Source organism: Dipodomys ordii, unplaced genomic scaffold (genome assembly GCF_000151885.1).
Source record: "Dipodomys ordii isolate 6190 unplaced genomic scaffold, Dord_2.0 Scaffold183, whole genome shotgun sequence".
In the NCBI taxonomy this organism is placed as follows: Eukaryota; Metazoa; Chordata; class Mammalia; order Rodentia; family Heteromyidae; genus Dipodomys; species Dipodomys ordii.
In genome coordinates this window covers 552,803-575,468 of record NW_012267399.1, presented here as the reverse complement: position 1 = coordinate 575,468, position 22,666 = coordinate 552,803, and the positions used below count along the sequence as shown (strand labels likewise).

The following is a 22,666-nucleotide window of genomic DNA, read 5'->3' as shown; positions in this document are numbered from 1 at the left end:
AGTTACTTTACATATTCAAGGCTTTCTGGGATAATATCATGAACTGACTGCCTGTGACACAGAGCTGGCTAGTCATGAACGGAATCTTAAAGGACTATATTGCAAGGTTCTCCCCCCCACCCCCCAGCCCTCACTAGCCAAGAGGAGCTAAGGGCACGGCAGGGAATTGGATGGAAATACTGCTGGTCATCCCAAGGCCTGCAGCAACCGTCCATGCAACACGGACCTCCAAATCAGCAGAAACCATGCACATGCAGGACACCTCCACACATGCAGCCTGGGGGAGGGGGGTGTCCAAACTGGAAAACGGAATGAGATGGTGTTTCCTCCTGTCTTCACAGTGGGGAAACAGCCCCTCCTCCTGCCTGCAAACACAGCATGCAGAACAAAAGGAGTACCTTTGGGGTAGGCGGGAAGCTCCTTTCAGGGGCAGGAGAGCTGGAGGGCTTCCCACTTTGGGTCTTTGCCTCCCACTCCTCCACCGCATTGCCTGGGTCACCAATGCGGAAGGAGAGGCTGCCCAGTGCCTCTTCTAGAGCCGAGGGCAGTGGGCGGGTAGGAGTGAGGTCTTGGGTGGGAATGGAAGGAGGGGGAGGGATGGGGATGGGGGGTGGGGTGCGCTGCACCCAGGGTGAAGATGAGGTGCTTGTGTGGCCTGATGCAAGCATCGGGGGCGCGGGGACCTTGGAAGGTGGGTTGGAGGGTGGGGGGTGGGGCATCACAGGCAAAGCAGAGGAAGTCTTTGGGGGGTAGTAGAACATATCCAAAGGGATGTCATCCAGGTCCGTGGTATGGAGCTGTAGTCCGCCTGCAAAGCGTCTCAAGGGCGGGGCCAGAGGAGACACAGAAGGTGGGGGAGGCGGGGGCCCTGTGGTCATCTGGGGGTGGTAAGGAAGTTCTGTTATTGTCCACACTGACTAGTGCTCCACACGGTAATGCATGGAATGCAATGCTTTTCTAATCTGTTTCTGTTGGAGATCCATTCCCTCAAAAAAGAACTATGGGGGCACCACTCTTTGCCAGTTGGTTGCCCAAATGAACCCACAAGGCTGGTAGAGAGTACCCAAGTACAGGAGAGACCCAAATGATACCAACTGGGAATGGTAAGTCAGGCGGTCAGTCAGCTTCGCCTCTAAACAGGAACACAATTTGAGTGTGTAAAGGGCATGCTTAGTAATTACAGTAAGACAACAACTCTGAGATAAGCCCAGAAATACAAGACATATGCCCCTGTGCAACAGAGGAAGGGGGATGAGCTGGCAGGCCGCATGGGTCCTGGGCAGTGGGAATGGGTGCCAGTGTGGCTGGTGATATTTGTTACCATGCCTCCTGTTATCCTCAAGAAGGATCATGCTGAAGGTAGCTGGGGGTTCTGTGCAGAAAGAAGGGCCCTGTTACCTCTGAAATCTCATTATCAGCAGAGGAAATCTGCTCCAGGCGAGTCTGACAGAGCCTTTCCACCCAGTACTGAATCTTTTCCGATTCCTCAAGGTCTTCTCGCTCAGTCTCAGACACCTGGGACCCAAGACAAGTGCCAAAAGGAAAGGACAAAAGGCACACTTTGAATCCCATGGCAGCACTGCTCCAAAACCAGGAGAGCACTGGAAAGTACCAGAAATCACCTGTCTAGAGCAAGACTCAAGCTAGTTCCACCTGACCTGCAGGAGGTGGAAATGAGGGTGAGGGCCAATGTGACTTAACAGCACTTGCAAGCAAAACCAGAGAAGGGGCTTATGTATTGTCAGGCGACAGTCCAACCCCAGGGTATTCACAGAGTTCTCCAAGAAGTTTTTTTTTTTTTTTGGTTGCCTCCTTGTGCATTCCAAGTTTAACTTATCCTTGATCTTAGTTTAACTTACCCTTCCCTCCTCCAGGGTGTCTTGTCTTTCAGAAGCACAAATTGAATCTTATTGTTAATTTTGTAGCTAATTCCTTCCTAATGTCAGACCTAATACACTTCACATTTTCCAGGACTTCTCTGTGCTTATAATCTAATCAGCTTGGCATTCTGATTCATGGAAGCATTAAAGAGAAGCTGAAAGAATAATACCTGTGGATAGGGAGTTAAGGGTTGGAACTAGTAATTGCTTATGCTGTGATTGCTTTGGACATGTCTGGCAGGAGACAGTCTTAGATAAATTCCTAAGTTAATGAGATCCAGCTGCAGACACACCCACCTTCTGTTGAAGGGAGCAGCCTTAGACACATAACCTAATTGGGGCTATCCTCAGCCTTACCATCTGTGCAAAGGGGTTAGCCTTAGCTAAGCCCATATATTCAGAGTGAAGTCAGCTTAGGGAAACCTGGTTTTGCACTCCAAATTTGGGTAGAGATCCGAGATTAATGAAGGCCTATAGACAAAGGGAGTGGAGGGCTAACTGAAGATCTATAGCTAGCCAGAAGGGTTAACCTCAGACTCGGCTTTGAGCAGAGAGACCAGCTTCATCACCACATTGTAGATAGAGAATCTAGACAAATTCATTTTGTTGGGGCAGAATAAAAGGGACAAACTCAAACCTCCAGCCAAGTGTATTAATGCCTAGACTGAGACCATCCGGGCAAAAACGCTAGCCTCAGCCTAGAGTCAGTAGGAGGCAGTGGGCTAGCTTCATTCTCAAGCATGGGCTTAACCTTGCAGCTGATCTTAGACAGCCCTGGCAGGAGGGAGGGCCTCACTCTCCAGACTGGAAGGGAGGCACTGCCCATCCTTGAACTATCTGCAGGAAACAACTTGAGCTGTCCCCCTGGCACTATGGTCCCAGGGATGCTCACCTGATCTGTGAGCAGAACACATACCTCCTGAGCCAGCCGGTTGATCTTTAGTTGCTTTTCCTTCTCCAGCATTTCCTCTTTCTCTTTGTAAAGCTTTTGTTCAAACTCCAATTCCTTTTTATTCTTTCTCAACTCCTGTAGGCTGTCATACTTGGCTTTCTTCTTATCTTTTCCTTTCTGAGCAGATGTAGCATTGTTTATATGACAAAGGTTACAAGATAGGGTTGGCACTAGCATAGGACAGCAAACAGGGCATTTGATCCTCAGACAATAGCCAGTAACCACCCCATAGTGAGCCCTAGCCCCAGCTCTGCTGTACCAAACTGAGCATCAGATCTCAGGCTAAAGACAATCAAGATATATTCCTTTGCCAGCCAGAAAAACTGGCTTACTAGTTCACTAACTAGCCATGTGACACTAGCTAGATTCCTCAACCTCTCTGGACCTGATTCACCTCATCTCTAAAGTAGGAAAAAAATAGCTGCTGCCCTAGTTTTCATTCAGTGCCCATGAAATAGTATCTATGAAAAGGTATTGTGAACTTCAAAGTGTAATCTGAATAAAAGACCCTGTACTGATTCCCTAGTATCTGGACACATGCTGTCTCCATCATCTGAAGAGAAAAGTAAACATGTTCAGATGCCAGAGAGGTGTTTTAAGAGATTCTAGAAAGTCTTGGAGAGCTGGTAAATCTCTTCTGCAAAGAATTACTCTCCTGGGGTAGAGGAGGCAAAAGATCCAGACCTGGGGTCGGAGTCAGGGACATCAGATATGGTCCCCATGTGGACCTTGCATCTAGAGAGTCCAAACTCAGGGCTCCCTCAACTGAGGACTAGCTGGAAACTACAGCACAGGGTGACGTGGTCTGAGGTGACAGGACTAATTTCTTTACACTGGTCACAGGGTTCCAATGGATATTGGGAGTCAGATGAATGGCAAATGTACCTTGCTGGAACTGGACCCACAAAAGCGAGCCCTCTTTCCTGGCTACTTCTCTCATTTCCTTTGTAGGTACTGTGCATTCTCCTCACGTAGGAGTTAAGGCTCAAGGTGAAATCCCTTTCCCAATGTCAGATAGCTAGTAAGTGATTGCACCAGGATTCAAGCCTGAGAATTCCAGATCGCAGTACTGATAAGCTAGGGGCTAGGGGAACATGGCAGAAAGGAAGTCATCCCCCTTCACACACAGCACAAAGTACAGAGCTGACATGCAGGAGAGAGGATGCAGAGTCCACACTCAGGGCAAGTCCACACTCAAGAGGAAGCACCCCATTCACTGAGCTCACCTCCACCTCTAAGAAGTCTTCCTGGGCCTGCTCTGGGATTTCCTGACTCAACTCAGCTTCAAAGGTTAGGAATGAGGAATGTGGGTTGCCCAGCCATGGACACACAACATTCAACTAAGCTGGGGGGATGATGGGTCATTATAGACCTCTATAGACTCATCCTGTCCCATCACTCCACTTCTATACACATCTGAAATGCTTTGGAAATGGGACCTACCTCAAGAGAAGTCTATGGGCCTCTTGCGAAAATGGTTTTCTTTGCTTCTGAGTCCTTGCTTCTTTGCCTAGACTGTTCACTAGGTTCTTAGCTTATTTCAGAAATGAATCACTGACAACACGTTTTAGGTTCAGACAGCAATTCTCCAAAAGGAGCAACAAATACTCTGTCCAGTGGCAGCTTGCTAGATTAAGGGCATGACCTCCCACAAGGACCAGCATGATATTGATGGCCACTCTGTGGGTTTAGAAACAAACCAGCAATGCTAAGACATTAGAGCAAGGCTCCTTGGTAGAGTGGGCCAACAGCAGACAGTTTCTGCCTCATCCCTAGGCAAGTAAAATTTGCCTACAGATGCAAAGGGGCAAATGGCCCACAATATTGCCTTGTAGGTACAGGAAACGTGTCCAGGTAACTGCTCCAGGCAAGTGTGTGAATCTGCCTTCCCTGCAGGACTGTGGGCTATTGGTGGGGTTGCTCTGAATGATATATTCAAGGAATTCTGCTGAGAGATCTTAAACAGAACTATGAATTTTCCAAGGCTTGGTATAGACCGTGGGACCACAGGCTGGAGTTCTTGAATCCCTGAGGGATTTACTGCCAAGGTGGGAATAGAAGACACTGAGATTTTAGGCACTGATGATGGCTGTGGATAGCCACCTTTGGTTTCCCAGGGACTCAGTGGTTCAGTTGCTGACAAAGCATCTCCCGTGCCTCAAGGCAAAATAATGATAGTTTTCGAGAGATGGTATGAGAGACATCATTGTATTGTCCTTTCCGCTGCCAGTTAATTCATGGCAGATGTTTCATTCTGATCTAGACTGAGAGGAGAGTCAGACAGCACAATGTGCTACCTACAAACAACCATTCTCTTTTGGAAATAAAAATGAAAAAAAAAATCAGCTGTTTCTGGAATTATAATGGAACTGATGAAAAGGACAAGGCTAGCCCTGCCTCTTTACCAGTGGCAAGTTTCAAGTGAGATGATTTGTGCACAGGAGATTCTAGCTCTTTCACATTTGCATCATTATGAGTGCCTGGAAAACAAAAAGCTTATTTGTCTCCTTTTATTATTTTTTCAGTAAAATCCTGTGTGTGTGTGTGTGTGTGTGTGTGTGTGTGCATGTGTGCGCGCGCGCATGTGTGTTTGTGTGTGTGGTGCTCTGGAGTTGAGTTCTAACAGATAGTGGGTGGAAAAGAATTTGCAGTCTAAGACAATGAAAGAACTTGAATCATAGATTTGGCCTGTAAGACAAAGAGCCCAGAGACCTACGAGACTGAGGGTTTTCTGACACTATGATAATGTGGGAAGGAATCCTGGGGGAGCTGTTTTTTAAGTTTATGTGGTTTTTATGAATCCTGATCTAGGCTCCTAGGTAAGGAAAATATTGTTGTCTGATAGACTCATAGGAATGTTCTGGAAAAATGGGTAGATTTTCTTGGTACATCTGATATGCCCATTTTTCAAGCAGGAAGAAGTTATGTATCAAAGTCACCTGGCTGTTAGTGCATTGGTTTCTGGGGGACAAACTTATTGTCACAGAGAGCTGGTCAAGTGATAACATGCAATTTAGCTCTCTCAGATTTATGTCAATAGTCTGATTTCCAAGGACCAAATCATCTCGAATGTCAAAGCCACAGATAATAAGAATGGCATTTTCATAATCAAAATGCCAAAGTGATTAAGAAAAACAAATGACAAATGTAATACGATTTAGAGGGAAAATTAGAACCCTTAAGAATGGAAAGATATATAATCCTGGGTGCCTGCGGAGACATTGTTATGATTTGTGTGACTTTCTGTTGCAACTTCATTCAACAAATTCCTTCCTGGACAGCCAGTCTGCATCTGGCACCATTGATGCTATGACCTGCTCTGTGTACAATACCCTGGTATTTCATTCTGTCTGACAGGTTCCCAGTCATAGCCTCTGGGTCTACATGACAGAATAAATTAGAATTTCCTTCCTTTGGCCTCTGCTGATTGAAACTGGTGCAGAGCCTGATGGTCCTTGAGCATTTCTCATGCCAAGCATTCCTGTCCCACCAACCTTCCACCACAGAACCCTGCCAATGGACATCAGAGAGGTGTAGGTAGGGATAGCCCTCCAAGAGAATGGGCCAGATCAATAGTAAAAGAAATGTTTGGAGAAAGCCACAACCCACAGCAAACTCAACAGCAAACTGGCCTCACCCAGGCCTGTCCTACCTTCCGGATGGTTGGGAATTTGCCATCATAATGGTAAAACCATCCAAAGGCTATAAGAACACAGAGCAAAATGATGAGGTACATTCAGCTGGACCAGAGCATCCATGGAAGTTCAGGTCCCAAAGAATATGTGGCTTTGTGAGATGAAGAATAGTATTGGCAGATCCAACAGCAAAGGCCGCCTTCTGACTCTCCACTTACCTGGCCTACTCTGGAGCAAAACAAACCCAATACCACCTGAGAAAAGTCCCAATTCCCAGGTCCTGGAATGCCTCTCCCCAGGACACAGGTTTCAGAAGTCAGTGCCAAAAATCAGCAAGCAAACTCTTTGTGAAAGGATGAGCTTTCCTAGATCATGGATAATCTTTGAACACAATGTCCCATTGGAAAAGAAAAGAAAAGAAAAGAAAAAGCCCTCCCTATTTGACACCCTGTCCGTCCATCCAAGAAATGGCTCGAGACAAAAGCAAGCCTGGGTCTCTGCCAGACAGAACAAAACTGTCTTGTCTCACAGCACGGGTGAATCTTCCTATTTCAACATGGAAAGAGGCAGTGGCCAGGGCAGCTCTGGAGGAACAGCAGTGGCAGCAGCGGGAAGATGTGCTCCTGGAACATGCCAGATAAGCAAGGCACAGCCTCTATTCTTTATGCCAGAGCAGTATCTAAGACCTGAGCTCCCTGAGAGCAGGAGTGATGGCTTAAATAATTGCCTACCCTTGGCAATGAGAGCTAGAATATGCTGTTAAAAGCCCCTTACTGCACCAAGTCCTACTTCCTCAGTTGTTGGATTTAAGAGGCATCTAGAGCATCCTGGGGGGAGAGGCCAACAGCAGCTGTGGACCACTGGGGCTCAACCAGCAGTTCAGATGCACATGTGTCTAGTCACTGATTTCTCATCCAGGCCATGTATATCCTGTCTCTAAAGTTTTGGGCCACAAAGGGGGTTGGAGGAGCTTCCCAGACTCTAGAGGTCCCCACCACAGGCTGGCCCCTTGGAGCCAGTGTCTACACTGCTTCAGGAGGAGGCAGACAGTACAAGCAGGGTAGCCAAGCCAGAGAGCGAAGCAGGGGTGCCAACCTGCTGTCCCTGCTCCTCCGTGCCTCCATCCAGGTCATCCGTAGGCTTGAGCTCAGCTTCCATTCCCTGATCATCTACTAGGGGAAAAGAGGAGCAAACTGGTGAAGTGAGAGGATGTGGGACATTGAGAAGCCAGAGATGCTTTCCAGGAGCCTGAGCACCTGTGACCAGCCTCCTCCAGGGCAGCTGTGAGGTCAGGGGCAGCAGCTGGGCTCAGAAGCCCAGAGCAAAATTTCTTGCTCTAGTTGGTGCACCAAGTGCTTTTAACCTCCGTAGCTTTAATTGCTCTTTCTGCAAAATGGATGAACAGCAAGGGGACTCTGATCTGATAGGGACAAGAGAACAATTTTGAGGCATTGGGTTGAAAGTGGGCAGTGTGGTGAGAAGGGTGAAATATCTGTTAAACTCATTTGAAGGCCCAGGCTTGCCATAGGAGGATGTATCTTTCATCTTCTCATCATCTCTGCCTAAGGGTTCTGGATCTCCCGGGGAGTGTCTGAGATTTGCAGGCAGCAGATGGAGGCTTGGGAAGAGACTTCAAAAGGAAATGGGGCACATTTCCTGTTAGGAAAACAGGAATTTTTAACCATGTATGGGGAAAACAGCAAACCATCCATTCTAGCTATGTGTAAACTAGACTGGCTTCCCTGATACATGGTGGAAAAGCTTCCGGATGAGCAAGGTGTTAATACTTGGAAGTTTCCTTGTCCATGGGCCAATGAGAAGGCTGCACATTGTCTCTTTGTTTTCAATGTTAATCACATTTACTCAGTGGGACAACACTGTTGTTCCCTTTTCAACCAACAGAAGACTATTTAGTCATGCAATGGGAGTACAAAAGATTGCCTAACAGTTTTGGTAGGAAAAACTCTCAACTTCCTATCATGGGTCTATGGGACAGGGGGGTAACTGATAGGCTCCAAGAGAGGGGGGAGGGAAAAAGAGAGAGAAGGAAAGAGAGTGAGAGAGAAGGAAGGAAATAGCTGGAGATCTCTTACTTAAACCTTCTCATCTCCAAGTTCTGGGTCCTTTCATATACTCCCTTAGTCTACACTATGACTAAGGGTCTTTTAGGGGCTTCTGTGACAATGTGTGCTAGTTCTAAGGGGTTGGCACAATGTTAGGGTGCTTCTGGCTGACCACAAGTAGATGAGTTTGAAGCAACTGTTTGAGCCCCTCTGGAGAGCCAGGATTGCATGTGTGTGTAGCCGGGTTGGAGGAATTAGTTCCATCTACGTGCTTAGGCTACAGGCTTAAGTCTTAGGCTCAAAATGTCCTATGTTCTCTCTTTTTTTTGTTCTAAAACACAGGGTTCACCTTCACAGGGAATGGAGAGGTGGGAATTGAGCAAGGTCCTGGGAGACCTCACTGCACTTTCTGATTCTGGTAGGAGTACAAATTGGAGCTAAACTGTCAGAGCATATGGAGATGGATGGCTGCAGCCACTGCCCCAGGTGAGCTGGAGAACTCAACCATCAATAGCATGCTTTGTGGCACTGCCTCAGAATATAATATGTGTATCCTGAACAATGACAAAAATTCTTGCTCCTTTTATTCGCAAAACAATTTGGTTAACAAGTGTTAAAATAAATAGCAAGTGGAAGGTATTTATTTTCCATCATTCCTGAGAGGATGTGTTTGCTGTGAAACTGAGATCCAATTCCTAGGAAGGTACTACATTGACTCGGATTACCTTCATGAGAAGCAATTAAAATCGATTTCTCTCCTTCTGAAGCTCCTATTTCATTTGTAAGAGCAAATTAGCTTTCCATCTAAAACACAGCATATTCACTGGGAATTAAGCTTGGGCTTCATTTTCAGCTAATATTGAGTGTCATAGGGTGGCTGATGAGAGGGTGCTTTGTCCTTCTGAGAGGACCACAAGATGACACTGTGTCCTGTTTGCCAGGAAGGACTAGACTGGGAGTTGTTTGTTTGCCCTGCACCAGGGATGGGTGAAATGGAACCATCCAGATGTTCTGCACTCTTCCTTAGTCTAAGTGACCTGTGTTAGAAAGCTTGACACCCAAGCTTGAGCCAAAGCTAGCCAAACCCTATTCAAGCATTCCAACTGGCTGCCACAAAACAGAAGTGGGGAATCTTGGTTCTCAGAACCAGATTCAGATTCACCTCCATCTACAGATTACCCGAGCCTGGGCCTGTGCTTATCAGGTATAACTCTAACCCATCTTGGAAGTGGAATACATACTCATCCAGGAATCCTAGACTTGTGATGGTCATAGCTTCCCCTTGTCTTACTTCTGATCCCTATCTCCCATGAGCTTATGAGGAAAAGAGACCCCCCTTTCTGCCCTAGCAGCTTGAGCATCTCTTAAAGAGGCATTCTGGAATCTTGATTGGGAGCAGATGACTAGGGAAGGAGGTAGTCGAGGTCTGGATTACAACTGGAGATGAGCACATAGGGCCCACAAAAAGGAGATGGGAATGCTGAGGTCCCAGAAAAGTGCATCCAGCAGACCACAGCTGAGGGATCTCATGGTCCTCTCCCTGCCTGCCTCTCTGAACCAGCATGACAGTGACCGATATGCTGGGAGGTAGGTGATGGGGCACTTCAAGCCAGCTCCTCTCTCAGTTACCCATCACCTCAGATCAACAGTGCTCTTTCCTATTTCACCCAGGCCATGTTCAGAATGTGAATGGAAGAGGCTATGTCATCCATCAAGCTAAGTAAGATTGTCATCCCATTGCACACTTCCACTTTTGCACAGATCCCTATCCTTTATACAGCAGCCCAGGAGCCTGCCTGCTTTGTGCTGTGGAGGAGCTTTATGGAGTAGGCCCAGAACAAGGAAAATGACCGCTGGAAGATGGCCCCTGACACATGGCTGTTCTCCATGTATAGAAGGAAGCTCAGAAAACCATGACTAGTTACCTAGGGAGATGGTGGTGACCCGAATTTAGCCCCCTTTAATTCCAGGCCCTAGAAAGTCAGTGCCTGCTCCCTACCCCCGCCATAATACATACACTTTGGCTTGCGAAGGGGTACTGGGTGCACCTCAGCAGTGATGGTTTTAGGCAAGATGAGTGGTTCCTTCGAGCCCCAGTCTTCTTCCCACTGCTTCTTAAACTTTTCTTCCTCTTCCACAATCCTAAAATGAGACCCCCACCCCCAAAGACTGTAATTGGAATAAGAACTTTGGTAGGCCCACCTTCTGCCTCCCAGAGGACCACAACCAGACCAAGCCTCATGGTTCTAGTGTTCTAGACCTGGTGTTCTAACCTGAGTGTGAACGAAGCCTGAGCAATTATATAAGACTATGCTCCAGTTGCCCTGCTATGGCAGGCTAGATTTAAATTAAGGGATGGCTGCAAATAAGGGAGAATCTATGAGCCAGGTCTGGAGGTCATCCCTGGCTGCCTGCACTCCTGTAAGCATGCTCATGTCCGTTTAGACACGTGTGTAAATACACACGGATCTGAGCTACTCACTGTTCCATCTCCTTCCGGTATCTCTCATTTTCTTCAGCTGCCTTCTGGGCGATTTCCTTTCTCCTTCTGAAATACACATGGGCATGTGTGAGTTTACATAAGACGAGTCACCCCTTCCCTATGGCTCATTCCTGATGTGAGAACAGTTTTAAGTTTTTCTGCAAACTCCCTTTCAAAGACTCCTGTATCAGCTCGGGTGGGGGGGGGCGGGCAGGAGGGGGAGATCAAGAAAGCTATCCAACAAAGTCTGGCCCCTGTGCTCCTGGATGGTTTTGTCTGGTGCTACTGTGCAGAGATTCTGAGTGCTACCAAAGCCAAGTGCCAGGTTTTCATACCATCCTCTAAAGTCCTGGGTGAAGTGACTGAAGACAGGAAAGATTTAAACTGAGTGAGGGTCCTACCAGGCCCCAGAGCAAAGCTAGAGGCTGCTAACTAGGTGTGGACCCTCCAGGCTGACTCTGTGATAGAGAAGAAGGACACATCCTTTTGTCTTCCTATTCCAAACACTTATTCAGTGCTGAGAATGTATCACATTTGTATTTTGACAGTAGTTGCTGAATTATGAATTGCACACCTCATTGATTCTCTAGTCCATTATTTCAGCCACCTGAGGGGTGAGACACTTACCATCATAGGTATGTGGCCATACAAGAACTCCCAGGAACTCCTGGAACCAGATTGTCTGAATGTGAATCCTAGCTTTGCCTTGTGTGGCTTTGGTGATGACTGGCTTCACCTCTCTGAGTCTCAGCCTCTAAAATGGGTTAATATTACCTACTTTCCAGGGCTAGTGGAGGAATTATATCCTAAAATAAGCCAAGGTCCTAATACAGCACACAGGAGGTACTCAACATGTCCAGAGACCAGAGATCTCCTCAGCAAAGTGCGAGGAGCAGATGGTTTGAAGCAGGGGATGGAAAGGTGGACCTGCCCTTGGGCCCATGTGGTCTGAGGACAGATCTCATTCGGACTGTGGATGAAATTGGCCCAGGTGGAAGAGGAAGTAGACAGGAAGAAAGTAGATGGGATTTGGGAGCAGAATTGGGGTCTAGGAAGAAAGTGGATGGGATTTGGGAGCAGAATTGGGGTCTAGGAAGAAAGTGGATGGGATTTGGGAGCAGAATTGGGGTCTAGGAAGAAAGTGGATGGGATTTGGGAGCAGAATTGGAGTCTAGGAGAGTGGGTGGGGTGTCCTGGGTAGGCTACTCACTGCCGCTCCATCTCCTGCTGCTCTTGGAGAATCTTGCTGGACTCCATGGCCAGCCGCTTCTGCATCAGGAGCTCCTGACGCTGCAGCTCCCTCTGCCGCACCCCCTCCAACCGCTCCCGATCCGTCATGAACAGCTCCCGGCCCTTAGTGGGAGGAAGAGAAGTCCCTTGTTCAGTTCCCCAGGGGAATTTGAGCATTTACTGCCCAACATAAAAGTGGTCAGTTCTCTCGGTGCCATGCATTGTGACTCTGGTAGTCTCTGTCTCAAACTTCTTGTAGGGCAGAAGTTTTTTCCTTCTGCTGTCAGGTCTTCAAAAGAGAGCTTTGGCCCTTCTTTAAAAAAAAAAAAAAGCTATTTTTTTCCCCTTATCTTTAAGTAGTTGTACAGAGAAATTGGCCTTTCTGGAGAGTCTGTCACAGAGATCAGGGGTCAGGTGAAGGTCTGGAGTTGGGGACAGGGGTCATGGGGTTCCCATCACCTCATTCTGGACTTACAGCACCAGCTACAATGGAGATGGTCAGGCTGCGGCTACTCTTCAGCACATTCACAGCCTGTAAAGACAAGACGGACTGTCAGTTGGACTGAAAATAAACCAGAGCAGTCCAGTCAGAGAGCATGGAAGATCCCAGATACTATGGGGTAAGAAGTAGAGTAGGGACATGATAATGATGATGAAGGGTTATAGGTTAAGGTCTCCTCATCTTACCTCCTTGTGGTCCAGGTTGGAGAAGTCGATGCCATTGACTTCGACAATCTGATCCCCTGTCTGATGGAAAAACAAAGTAGGATCAGGGTGTTGGCATCATCCTTACATTCATCATCTCCAGGAAGGCCTCTGCCAGTTTGCCAGACATAGATATCGGTTTTTCAGATGGCTGAACATCAACCCTTCTTACTGAGAAGACTGGTGGAAAGCTCTAATGGGAGAGCCTCAAGTTCATATGTGCAACCTTTACATCCTATCCTATCAGCTAGCAAATACTATACCATTAGAGGTTAATTTCTTTGGCTGAATTCAGATGTTTGCTTTGCAAATTTAGTTCTCAGACACAGGAGGCATTGGGCATCTCAGGTATCAGAGACTGTTGTTGAAGCATCTTCCTAACAATAATTAGGGCTAATGTTCATTAATCATTATGTACCTAGCACAGATATAGCATATGTATCGTTCATTTCATCCACACAATAACCCAAGAAGGAAGGCTCCCCATTTTACATATGAGACACAAGGACATGAATTAAATAACTTGTCCAAAGAAGAGGTCAAGAGTTTCAGCTCTGGGGCTGGGAATGTGGCTTAGTGATAGAGTGCTTGCCTAGTATGCATGAAGTCCTGGGTTTGATTCCTCAGTATCACATAAACAGAAAGAGCCAGAAATGGCATTCTGTCTCAAGTGGTAGAGTGCTAGCTTGAGCAAAAATACTCAGGGAGAGTGCCCAGTCCCTGAGTTCAAGCCCCAGGACTGGCACAAAAAATAGTTTCAGCTCTGGCATCAAACCACCTGGGTTTGAATCCCAGCCCTACCATATCAGGTACACAATCTTGGGAAAATCACATACATTCTCTGGTTCTGTTTCCTCATCTGTAAATGGGGTACTATAAACAGTACCTAAACCTCAGAGTTTCTATAGGGATTAAAACACAGTCCAGTGTAAATAAACACAGAATGTCAATTTGGTTGTTACTAAAACATTCCCAAGTTCAGGACCGATGACTTTCAGAGCTGGAGACCACTGAAGAGGAGTCAGATATCACCCACTCTGAAGCCTTCTATTGGAGAGTGAGTTCTAATGAGCAATCATTAGCCAGTGATGACCAAGAGAGGGCTTTGTGCTCACAGTCTGACCCTACTGCCACTGGGCCAGCACCAGGTCACTCACCTCCAGACCTACTTCCGCAGACAAAGATCCAGGCTTCACATGGCTGATGAAGATGCCAGGCTTCTGAATAGGGCCACTGGAAATGCTGTGGGAGGTGGGAATGTGGGTGAGGCTCTGCTCTCTTGTCATCTGGAGTCCTTGCTCATTCTCAGTGGCCTGCCTGTCACCTGAGTGTCTAAAGCTCAGACAATGGGATACTCACAAGCTCAGGATCCAAGGAGGCCCTGGGTGTCTCTCTCCCTTCCAGCATGTCTTCAATTGCTACCCTGGGCAATAGCCTTAGAAAACTACTTGTGATTTTCCCCTCTATCCAGTTCCTCACCCAATATACCATATGTCTATTTCCTGTTTCTGGAACTTCCTGTCATCCCTTATGACTCAAATTCATCTCCTCTATTAGATTTTTCACTTGACTCATTTTGTATCCCAAGATTAAGGATGGCACTTGTACTGTTATTTTCCCTTCCTAGATCACTAATTGATTACAACACTCTTCCCCATCAAACTGAATACAGAGTTAGAATCTTTGCAGAACAGTACCATAGGCAGCCATTACTAATTGATTGGAGATGGCACAGATAGGAAACCTGTTTTCCACCCCTTGTTCAGGATGAAGCTCTATCAGAGTCCTTGTTACCCTATGTTGTAACTACACTAAGTTATCATTTTCCAGAAAGAAAGAACTTTTTTTAAATCATTTATAAAGGTGTTAAGTGATATGAATTAAACAAAATGGATTAATAATCATAGCTAATATTTATGAAATGAAGTATTCCAACTTCCTAGGGCCGGTAAGACTTGAACCCATGATCGGCAAAAGGAGTCACCAGCACTCAGTCAATCAGGATAGGAATCTTCATTAGCTGTACGGCGACTGATCCCCACTATAAAGACAGTAAATACCAGTCCCAATTATAGTTCAGGGGAGGTGATTTATAGTAAAAAAGCACAAAGAAGCCACTCACAGGTGGCCAGCTATTTTGCAAGGCTCAGCTAGCTGTGCAAGTAAGCAAAAAACAGAAGCTGGATAGGCAGTTAGCCTTGAGCAAATCTCTGCAATTTTAGCTGGTGCAGCAGTTCTTGGTAAAACTGCAACTGTCTCATTCCCAGGCCTAGGGTAGTGACATTTCTTACTGTTTTTCTCAACTCTACTTCTTCAAAGTTTTTCTGGGCTGGAGTCTCTCATCTCAACCTGTTTTGTTTTGTTTTTTTTTTTGGCCTGGTCGTCGGGCCTGAACTCTGGCTTGGGCGCCGTCCCTCAGCTCTTCAGCTCAAGGCTAGCGCTCTATCACTTGAGCCACAGTGACACTTCCGGCTTTTTTCTTTTTGCTTATGTGGTGCTGAGGAATTGAACCCAGGACCTCATGCATGCAAGGCAAGCGCTCTACCACTGAGCCACTTTCCCAGCCCTCTCAACCTGTTTTCTACACAACTAGCTTACTACCTACCAGACATTAAGCTTAGTACTTTACTTCCTTCATAAGCCTATGAGATGGGTGTTAGTACTCCCAATTCACAGGCTTAATTCAAGATCCTGGATCTCAAGTATAGAATTGACTTCTGAATGGCTATAGCACCTGAAGGCTTAACAAGTCCTCATGAGGCCTTAGGCCTGTTTGGAAATCCCTGCCTAACTCTTAAGAAAGTGCATAGGTAATTGGTGGTAAGGGAACTGTGACAAAAATGAACAGGTGGACAGTAACTCAAGGGCCCCTCCAAGGAATGTGGCTCTGCCTTTTAACCTCAATTTTCTCCTCTTTAAAATGGAACTTGTTAGTGCTGTCCCTCTGGCCCTATAACTGCTTGTGAATCTCAGAGGGGAAAGAAAATAGGCACTATAAGATCATCATCATTTATATAGGATAAGTCCCATGACAAGTGTCCTCAGATGCCGTGGTGAGGAAGGGGAGAGATGCTGGGGGTCTGATGTGGTATACTGGTTGTGACTGAGCCCAAGGGTGTGAGTGCCACCCACCTGCAGCCAAGGCCTCGGGAACCCACCAGGCTGATGAAGACCTTCTTCTCTTTGCTTGTTCGACTCCCAGGGGAGCCTAGACTGCCACGTCCACCCTGGAAGGAGGAACAGAAACAGAGTTACTGGGTATCTATGTGCATGAAAGTAGCCCTTGAGCCTGTGAGACCTAGTGAACACTGATGAATTCCCGCCGGCTAGAGGGCCACAGTGCTCCTTAAGAGGTGAGCTCTGCCAACTAAGGGTCCACCATCCACACAGGCATTCTGGGCATTCTGGGGGCTGTGTGAAGCCCTTGAGGATATATCCCCAGAGCAAGCTCTCCGTTCCATAACAGCTGTCCATCCTGGAAGACCAGCCTGTCCATGCCCCATCATAGGTAGCCCTGGGCCTTACCCCAGATTCGGACACAAACTGATCCACATACTGCCATTTGAGGGGCTCATCAGGAGAGCTGAAGGGAAGGGGAAATAGAAGGATGATGGTTAGTGAGAGATGTTCAAGGAGCCAGCCTCCAAGTCCAGATCTGCCATGGTTGTAGCCTTTGCCCAGGAGCAGAGCTGGCCTGGAGCCTGGGGGTAAAACCAGACCCCAGGATTTGGATGCTATGCTCACCTCTTCACAGGTATCAGGCCAATGTCTGTGGGAGACAGACACAGGTTAGAGTGGATCCTCTGTTCTTGGGGCTGTACACTTCCACCTCCTTCCTCCCAGCCCCAGCCTCACTCACGTCTCACTTTGATGGACACAGTCTTCTTGGTGCGTATGAGGTTGATGACTTCTTCGTGTGTGCAGGAGGAGATGGAATATCCATTGATCCGGACGATTTCATCCCCTAACTTGGCCAAAGAGAGAGCAAATGAGCCCCAGGGGGAGGGAGTGGCAGGTGGCAGGGCAGGTCTTTGACCAGACACTCCTGGCCTGCTCTCTAAACAAGGGACTGACAGCCATGCTGCCACTGGGAACAACTTTGATGTGTACCCTAGTACTTCATCCCAGGCAACCTTCCCAGGGCAGACAGCACTTCCAAGTAGTCTTTCTTACAGATGAGGAAACCAAGAGATGGGTGAGGTACTTAGGTAATGGGCGGCAGGACTGGAATAGGACTCAAGACTATGCTTTTACTCTGGTGCTCCCTTCATCCCATTGAGGAACCCATGCAAATCCAATCTCCAAGCAGCCCTACCAGGCCTTTGTCCCACCCGCTCTTGTGTGGATGGCTCTCCATCTCCGTTAATTACTTCAGCATCGCAATTGAGTAGGAGTGAAGGCTTCACCCAAGCTCATACCAACACAAATACACAATCTTTCCTTTTCCATTTGCAGAACATTCAATGAACATTTTGTGGTCCAAATCTCTAACTTCCTATTATAGGAACAACAAAGAACAACGAATGAGCCTTGGTATCCAAATATCCTGGGTTCAGATCCCTGCTTTTTTTTCTTATGAACTTGTGATTTGGGGCAAGGTTTTGAACTCTCTGAACCTCAGTTGCCCTTACCTGTAAAATGGGAAGTACTATGAAAATTAGGCAAGCTCGTGCCAGTGTCTAGTACATAGTGCTCAATAAATAGTTGCTGTTGTTACCATTATGCCTGAGCGCTTAGTATGCTGCTCAGCTCTCTCTTCTCAGAGCTTAGGTCATTGCAGAATGAGAGGAAACATCCATGAAGACATACGTGGAGTTTGAGACCTGAAAGACCAGCTCCGGACACAGACCATAATGAAATTGATCACTGATGGACACTACTACTTCTTCTTTTTTTTTTTTTTTGGGTCCGGTCGTGGGGCCTGAACTCTGGGCCTGGGCACTGTCCCTCAGCTCTTCAGCTCAAGGCTAGTGCTCTACCACTTGAGCCACAGCGCCACTTCCAGCTTTTTCTTTTTGCTTTTGTGGTGCTGAGGAATCGAACCCAGGGCCTTGAGCATGCAAGGCAAGCGCTCTACCACTGAGCCACCTTCCCAGCCCTGGACACTACTACTTCTACCTCATGGATCAGTCCTGTCATGCCTCAGGGAATAACCAAATTGCTGAAAGACCTTCCTGTATCGTATCGGATGATGAGACTGAGAGTCAGGAGACTCAGAAGAGTGAAGTTACTTGCTCAAGCCCATCCAGCAAGCAAACAGGGCTGCTGGGAATTGTAGTCAAGTCTTCTTGACAGAAGACAACAAATGTTGTCTCTTGGGCTCCTGGAAGCAGAGAAGAAGGGCATGTGGCCAAGCTTGGCTGCAGTCCTCTGTATCTTGCCCTCTCTGGATCCCTATCACTTGTCAGTTCCCTCCAGACTCATGGGTCAGCAGAGATTGCCCTGTCCATTGTACAGAGGACAACAGGGCACAGAGGATCATTCTCTAGTCCTAGAATATACAGTCTGTCCTGTGCAGGGCAGAGGACAAACAAAAAGATGGAACACTCTTGAAGAAAACTGAAAAGTATCCAGTAGGCAGCAAGAACAGATGAATGGAGCCCTAAGATTAGGTCCAATTGAAGGGTTCAAGCCCTCATAAATAATCAGAATCTCTAATTCAGTCAGGCTGTCTGAATCTGCCCTTCCCCTGCCTTTCAGAATCTTCTCCCTGTTTCCCTCAGACTTGAGAAACTTGAACCTTGGACAGGTCAATGGATGCAAACATTTTTCTCCAAGTTTCTCTCTGTTGAGTTCCCTGTTTTGTTCCTAAAGGGAGTTTGCCCAGGTCCCCATTAAAATGATTCCCATGAAAGCCTGGCTTGAGTTGCGGGATCAACTTCCCTCTCCCCCTAGCTACTCATAGAATCCTGCAAAAGGGCCTTTGTGCAGAGAGCATGGAGACATGATGATCTGAGGGACAGAGGGGACAAAGGGACAAAGAAGGACTGAACCTGTCAGCCCCAGAAAGGGTACATAATTCATAAGCCTAGAAGCAGCTGAGAAGGTGAAAGTCTGAGTTTCATTAAATGCCTTCCTGCCCCCAGCTATGGGGCACTGCTGAAAACACTCGTACTGGGAGGAGAGCTTGTCCTGGAAAAAAAAAAAAAAAGAGAGCCCAGCTGACGCCAAGAGAGGCACTCATTATGTTTTCTTCCCTGGTTGAGTTTCTGGGCTGGAAAATGTGCCACAGAGGAAAGGAATAATGAAGGGGCTGAAATTTCAGCCGTCACCAGGAGCTGTGAGACAGGGATTTAGAACAAAGCAATGTCTGTCAGCTCCCTGCCTCCACCCCGTACTCCTTGGTGTCTGGAACCATTGGAGCTGGAGGCCCCTGGAACCCCAGGCTGCGCCATTGATTGGGATGCCGATAATAGTCACTATGGAAACTCCTTTACCTGGACAGACAAAAACCCCAGACCTGACTCTGGGGGAGAGGCACTTGGGGTGCTGAAGAGAGACCTCTGGCTGGCACTAAGAAACTCGGGTTCAACTTCTAGCTCTGCCACTTACTGGCCTCTGAACCTGTATTAATTTATAAAATGAAGGTGACTCATCCAACACAATAATGAGAAATGAACATAAGCCCTTGTCTAGTCCACAGAGTGTAGGTGTCGACTAAATCTCCCTTTCTCTGATGATTTATCAAACACAAGGCATCTACCTGCCAGGCACCGTAATTGTAGTTTCTAGTTTTTGCTTGTTCCTCCTACAACCTGATGAGGTAGATAGTTTTATCAATCATTCCATTTGACAAGTGAGGAAACAGAGGTCTTAGGTCAGATCACTGAAGTTGTACAAGGAACAGAATGGTCCTTAAGGTAGGGTAGTCCAGTTAAAAAGTCTCTGCTTTTAGCATTAAGCTTCAGTTGCCCAGACATGACCACATCTCTCCTTTGAAAGAAGGAGAGATGGAGGACAGGAGACAGTAGCAGCAGGGACAAGGTAGCATCAGTACCCAAGCTTGATTCAAGGAAGCAGGCCTGGATCCTGATTCTGTATTCCTGCAAGTGCATGTCAGAGCATGCTGGCCTCGTCCTCTCGCAGATGCTCAGGAAAGAGAGTGGTCCTTGGCCCTATTCTCTCCGACGCTGCTTATTTACCTGAAGTCCAACACTGTCTGCTTGACCGCCTTTGATGAGGTGGGAGATGAAGAGTCCACAGCCAAACTCAAGGCCACCACGCACGCTGAGGCCAAGGCCTTCGGGGTGCAGTCGATCCAGACGTACCTCCTTTAACTTCCTGTCATGGTGAGGTGATGGGCAGTCAGTGATGGCCCAGCTAGGATCTGGCTGTCAGAGTAGCCTCGCCCTGTCCTGGGGGTTAGCCCTTCCACCCTTCCTCTCACTCCCTCTTCCCTGCCACTGGACTGGTGGCTCTCTCCACACCTGGAGCGCCGAGGGGTCAGTTGGTCATATTCCACCTGGTGCTTCAGCGGAATCAAGGGTCGGATGGCATCAAACAATGGCAGGCGGTTGGGCTCATTGATGACCAGCTTTAGATCCCCCACAAGCACTGTGACGTCCATGGTCCTGAGAGAAATGGAATGCCAGGAGCTTCATCCCCGCTCACGACCGACCCGTGTCTCCCAGTCTGGGTCCCATCCCCTGGGGCCAGGCCTAGGAATTGAGGAGAACTCTCCTGAAAATTCCCAGAACTCCTACCGCTAGGCCAGATGTTGATGATGTCTTTTATACTCTCATCTTCCATCTGGTCTACTGGTAAAAATCTAGAAATTCTGCCATCACATGTCTGCACACCATTCACACCTTCACACAACATTGCCAGCTGCCCGCCAACTTGCTCACTCAATCTTTTCTAAGCCACTCCCCTTCTAAAAACCCTTCCACGGCTTCCTAGTGTTCAGAGGACACAATCCATCCTCCTTGGCAGGCTCAGAGGCCTCCACAGCCTGTCACCGAGGAGCCTCTCCACCCCATGTCATCTTTGTACTCCAAGTCCTGTCCTCCCCCACATTAGCTGTCACTCCCCATTCATGCCTGTGTGTCCACACGTCTGCACCTGTACAGATGCTAGACTCTCAAACTGGGATTCCTTCCAGATACACCACCTGTCAAAATTCTCTTTGTTCTTGCCTGCCCAGCTCAAGCCTTCCTAGCACCTCCCTGCCCCAGCAGTTGGAAGTGAAAACTATACACTTGTATTTTATCTCCCCTTAACAGTTATTGTATTCTAACATGGTAGGATTCTTGAGGGTTTCGGTATCAGTCCATCTCCCCCAACCAGGCCTGGAGTTACTCACTCTGATTCTCACAGCAGGAGCTTCAAGCTGAAATACTGAATGAGTCAAAAAGCAAGTGGGAGGGCTGGGAATGTGGCTTAGTGGTGGAGTGCTTGCCTAGCATGCATGAGGTCCTGAGTTCGATTCCTCAGTACCACATAAACAAAAAAAATTAAAAATTTTAAAAAAAGAACAAAGCAAGTGGGAGAGCAGAGACACATGATTTATGATGGGAGACACTGGCCTTTCTTGTTCTGTCTCAACAAGCATGCTCTATTGAACCTCTCTTGCTATTTGATGAACTTCCTCATCAGATTGTAAGTGATCTGAGAGTAAGGGTAGGTCTTTGTTCACCAGAATACCCCTGCTCCCTAGCCCAGAGAGAAACACAACGTATGTGAACAAACATTTATGGAAACTGTGAATAGGCCAATGGTATGTCTGGGCTCCACTATCTCGAGTTCCTTCCTTGAACATATCTCTGTGGGTAACCCACAAGAGCCAGCCCACACACTTACTGGTGGTACATCCGTAACACATCATAGAGATAGTCCTTCTCTGCATCATTTTCAATCAGAAAATCCACCTGTGAAAGCAAAAGGCAAGATTACAGCTCCAGACCCGGCAGAACCACAGCAGACCCAAGGAGGAGACCATCAAAACCTTCCTGGTAGTTGTTTAGGCTAAGGCTGTGAGGAGAGGAGGAGGCCAGGGGACAGGCTCATATAGCAAACCCATAGAGGTCTTGCGGAGTGCTCAGGAGTGCCTCTCTGCACGGCCACAGTGATCAGGCTAAGCCTCGACCCCAGGGAGCGTGACATACATATACACACATAGGGATATATACCCATACATATATGCACATATAACCTCACATGACATGACACACGCCCACGTCAGTGGTGTCACCCGCACCCCACAACTCTGTCACCTATATCTGGAAGCAGTCCACTGTCTTACCTGATGGTGGCTGTAGTGCCGGATAAATGCTTTCAAAAAGGATTTGGGCCACTCACTCAGATAGCACATCCCACCCTACAGAAGCACTCGATCACTCATTTCCAGCGTGACTTGTTTGCCAGGGAAATTCTTCTCTGTCACTTCTTGGGGTTCTGTCCACTAGGCAGTCTCCTGTCCACTCTTCTTCCCTCCCTGGTCCCTGCATGTCCCCCGAGTAGAAGTGTCAGGTTACATCATTTGCTGACGTCAATGGCTGTGACTCTAAGGTAAGGTTCAGGAGCTGTTTCATTAGCACCTCAATTCCAGGGGAGCTAGTGAGCCAGAAGCCCTACATTCAACTCTTTGGAATAACTCAGTGTGAATCTCTATGGGTTGTATCTTCATCTCTCTCTTCAGCCCAAGACAGAGTAGTAGGACAAGGCGGGACACTGAATGGGTCCTGGGGTCTGTTGAGTTTCCTGGCTCAAGGGCGTGGACT

At 47.5% G+C, this 22,666-nt stretch overlaps 1 protein-coding gene across 4 annotated transcripts in view; it reads right to left on the bottom strand.

The window, feature by feature from the left end:
• Ush1c (Usher syndrome 1C) overlaps positions 1-22,666 on the bottom strand; it is a 45,893-nt gene that overhangs the window by 12,661 nt on the left and 10,566 nt on the right. For all 4 annotated transcript variants that reach the window (XM_013034145.1, XM_013034144.1, XM_013034143.1 and 1 more), the window contains exons 2-18: positions 21,747-21,814; positions 20,375-20,518; positions 20,090-20,228; positions 16,807-16,915; positions 16,692-16,716; positions 16,473-16,530; positions 16,080-16,174; positions 14,105-14,189; positions 12,930-12,989; positions 12,718-12,774; positions 12,223-12,365; positions 11,013-11,078; positions 10,548-10,672; positions 6,485-6,534; positions 2,797-2,949; positions 1,399-1,515; positions 399-878 (exon numbers count right to left, since the gene is read on the bottom strand). In XM_013034145.1, coding sequence (XP_012889599.1) covers positions 399-878; positions 1,399-1,515; positions 2,797-2,949; positions 6,485-6,534; positions 10,548-10,672; positions 11,013-11,078; positions 12,223-12,365; positions 12,718-12,774; positions 12,930-12,989; positions 14,105-14,189; positions 16,080-16,174; positions 16,473-16,530; positions 16,692-16,716; positions 16,807-16,915; positions 20,090-20,228; positions 20,375-20,518; positions 21,747-21,814 — 1,974 coding nt within the window. The remainder of the gene's footprint in view (positions 1-398; positions 879-1,398; positions 1,516-2,796; positions 2,950-6,484; positions 6,535-10,547; positions 10,673-11,012; positions 11,079-12,222; positions 12,366-12,717; positions 12,775-12,929; positions 12,990-14,104; positions 14,190-16,079; positions 16,175-16,472; positions 16,531-16,691; positions 16,717-16,806; positions 16,916-20,089; positions 20,229-20,374; positions 20,519-21,746; positions 21,815-22,666) is intronic.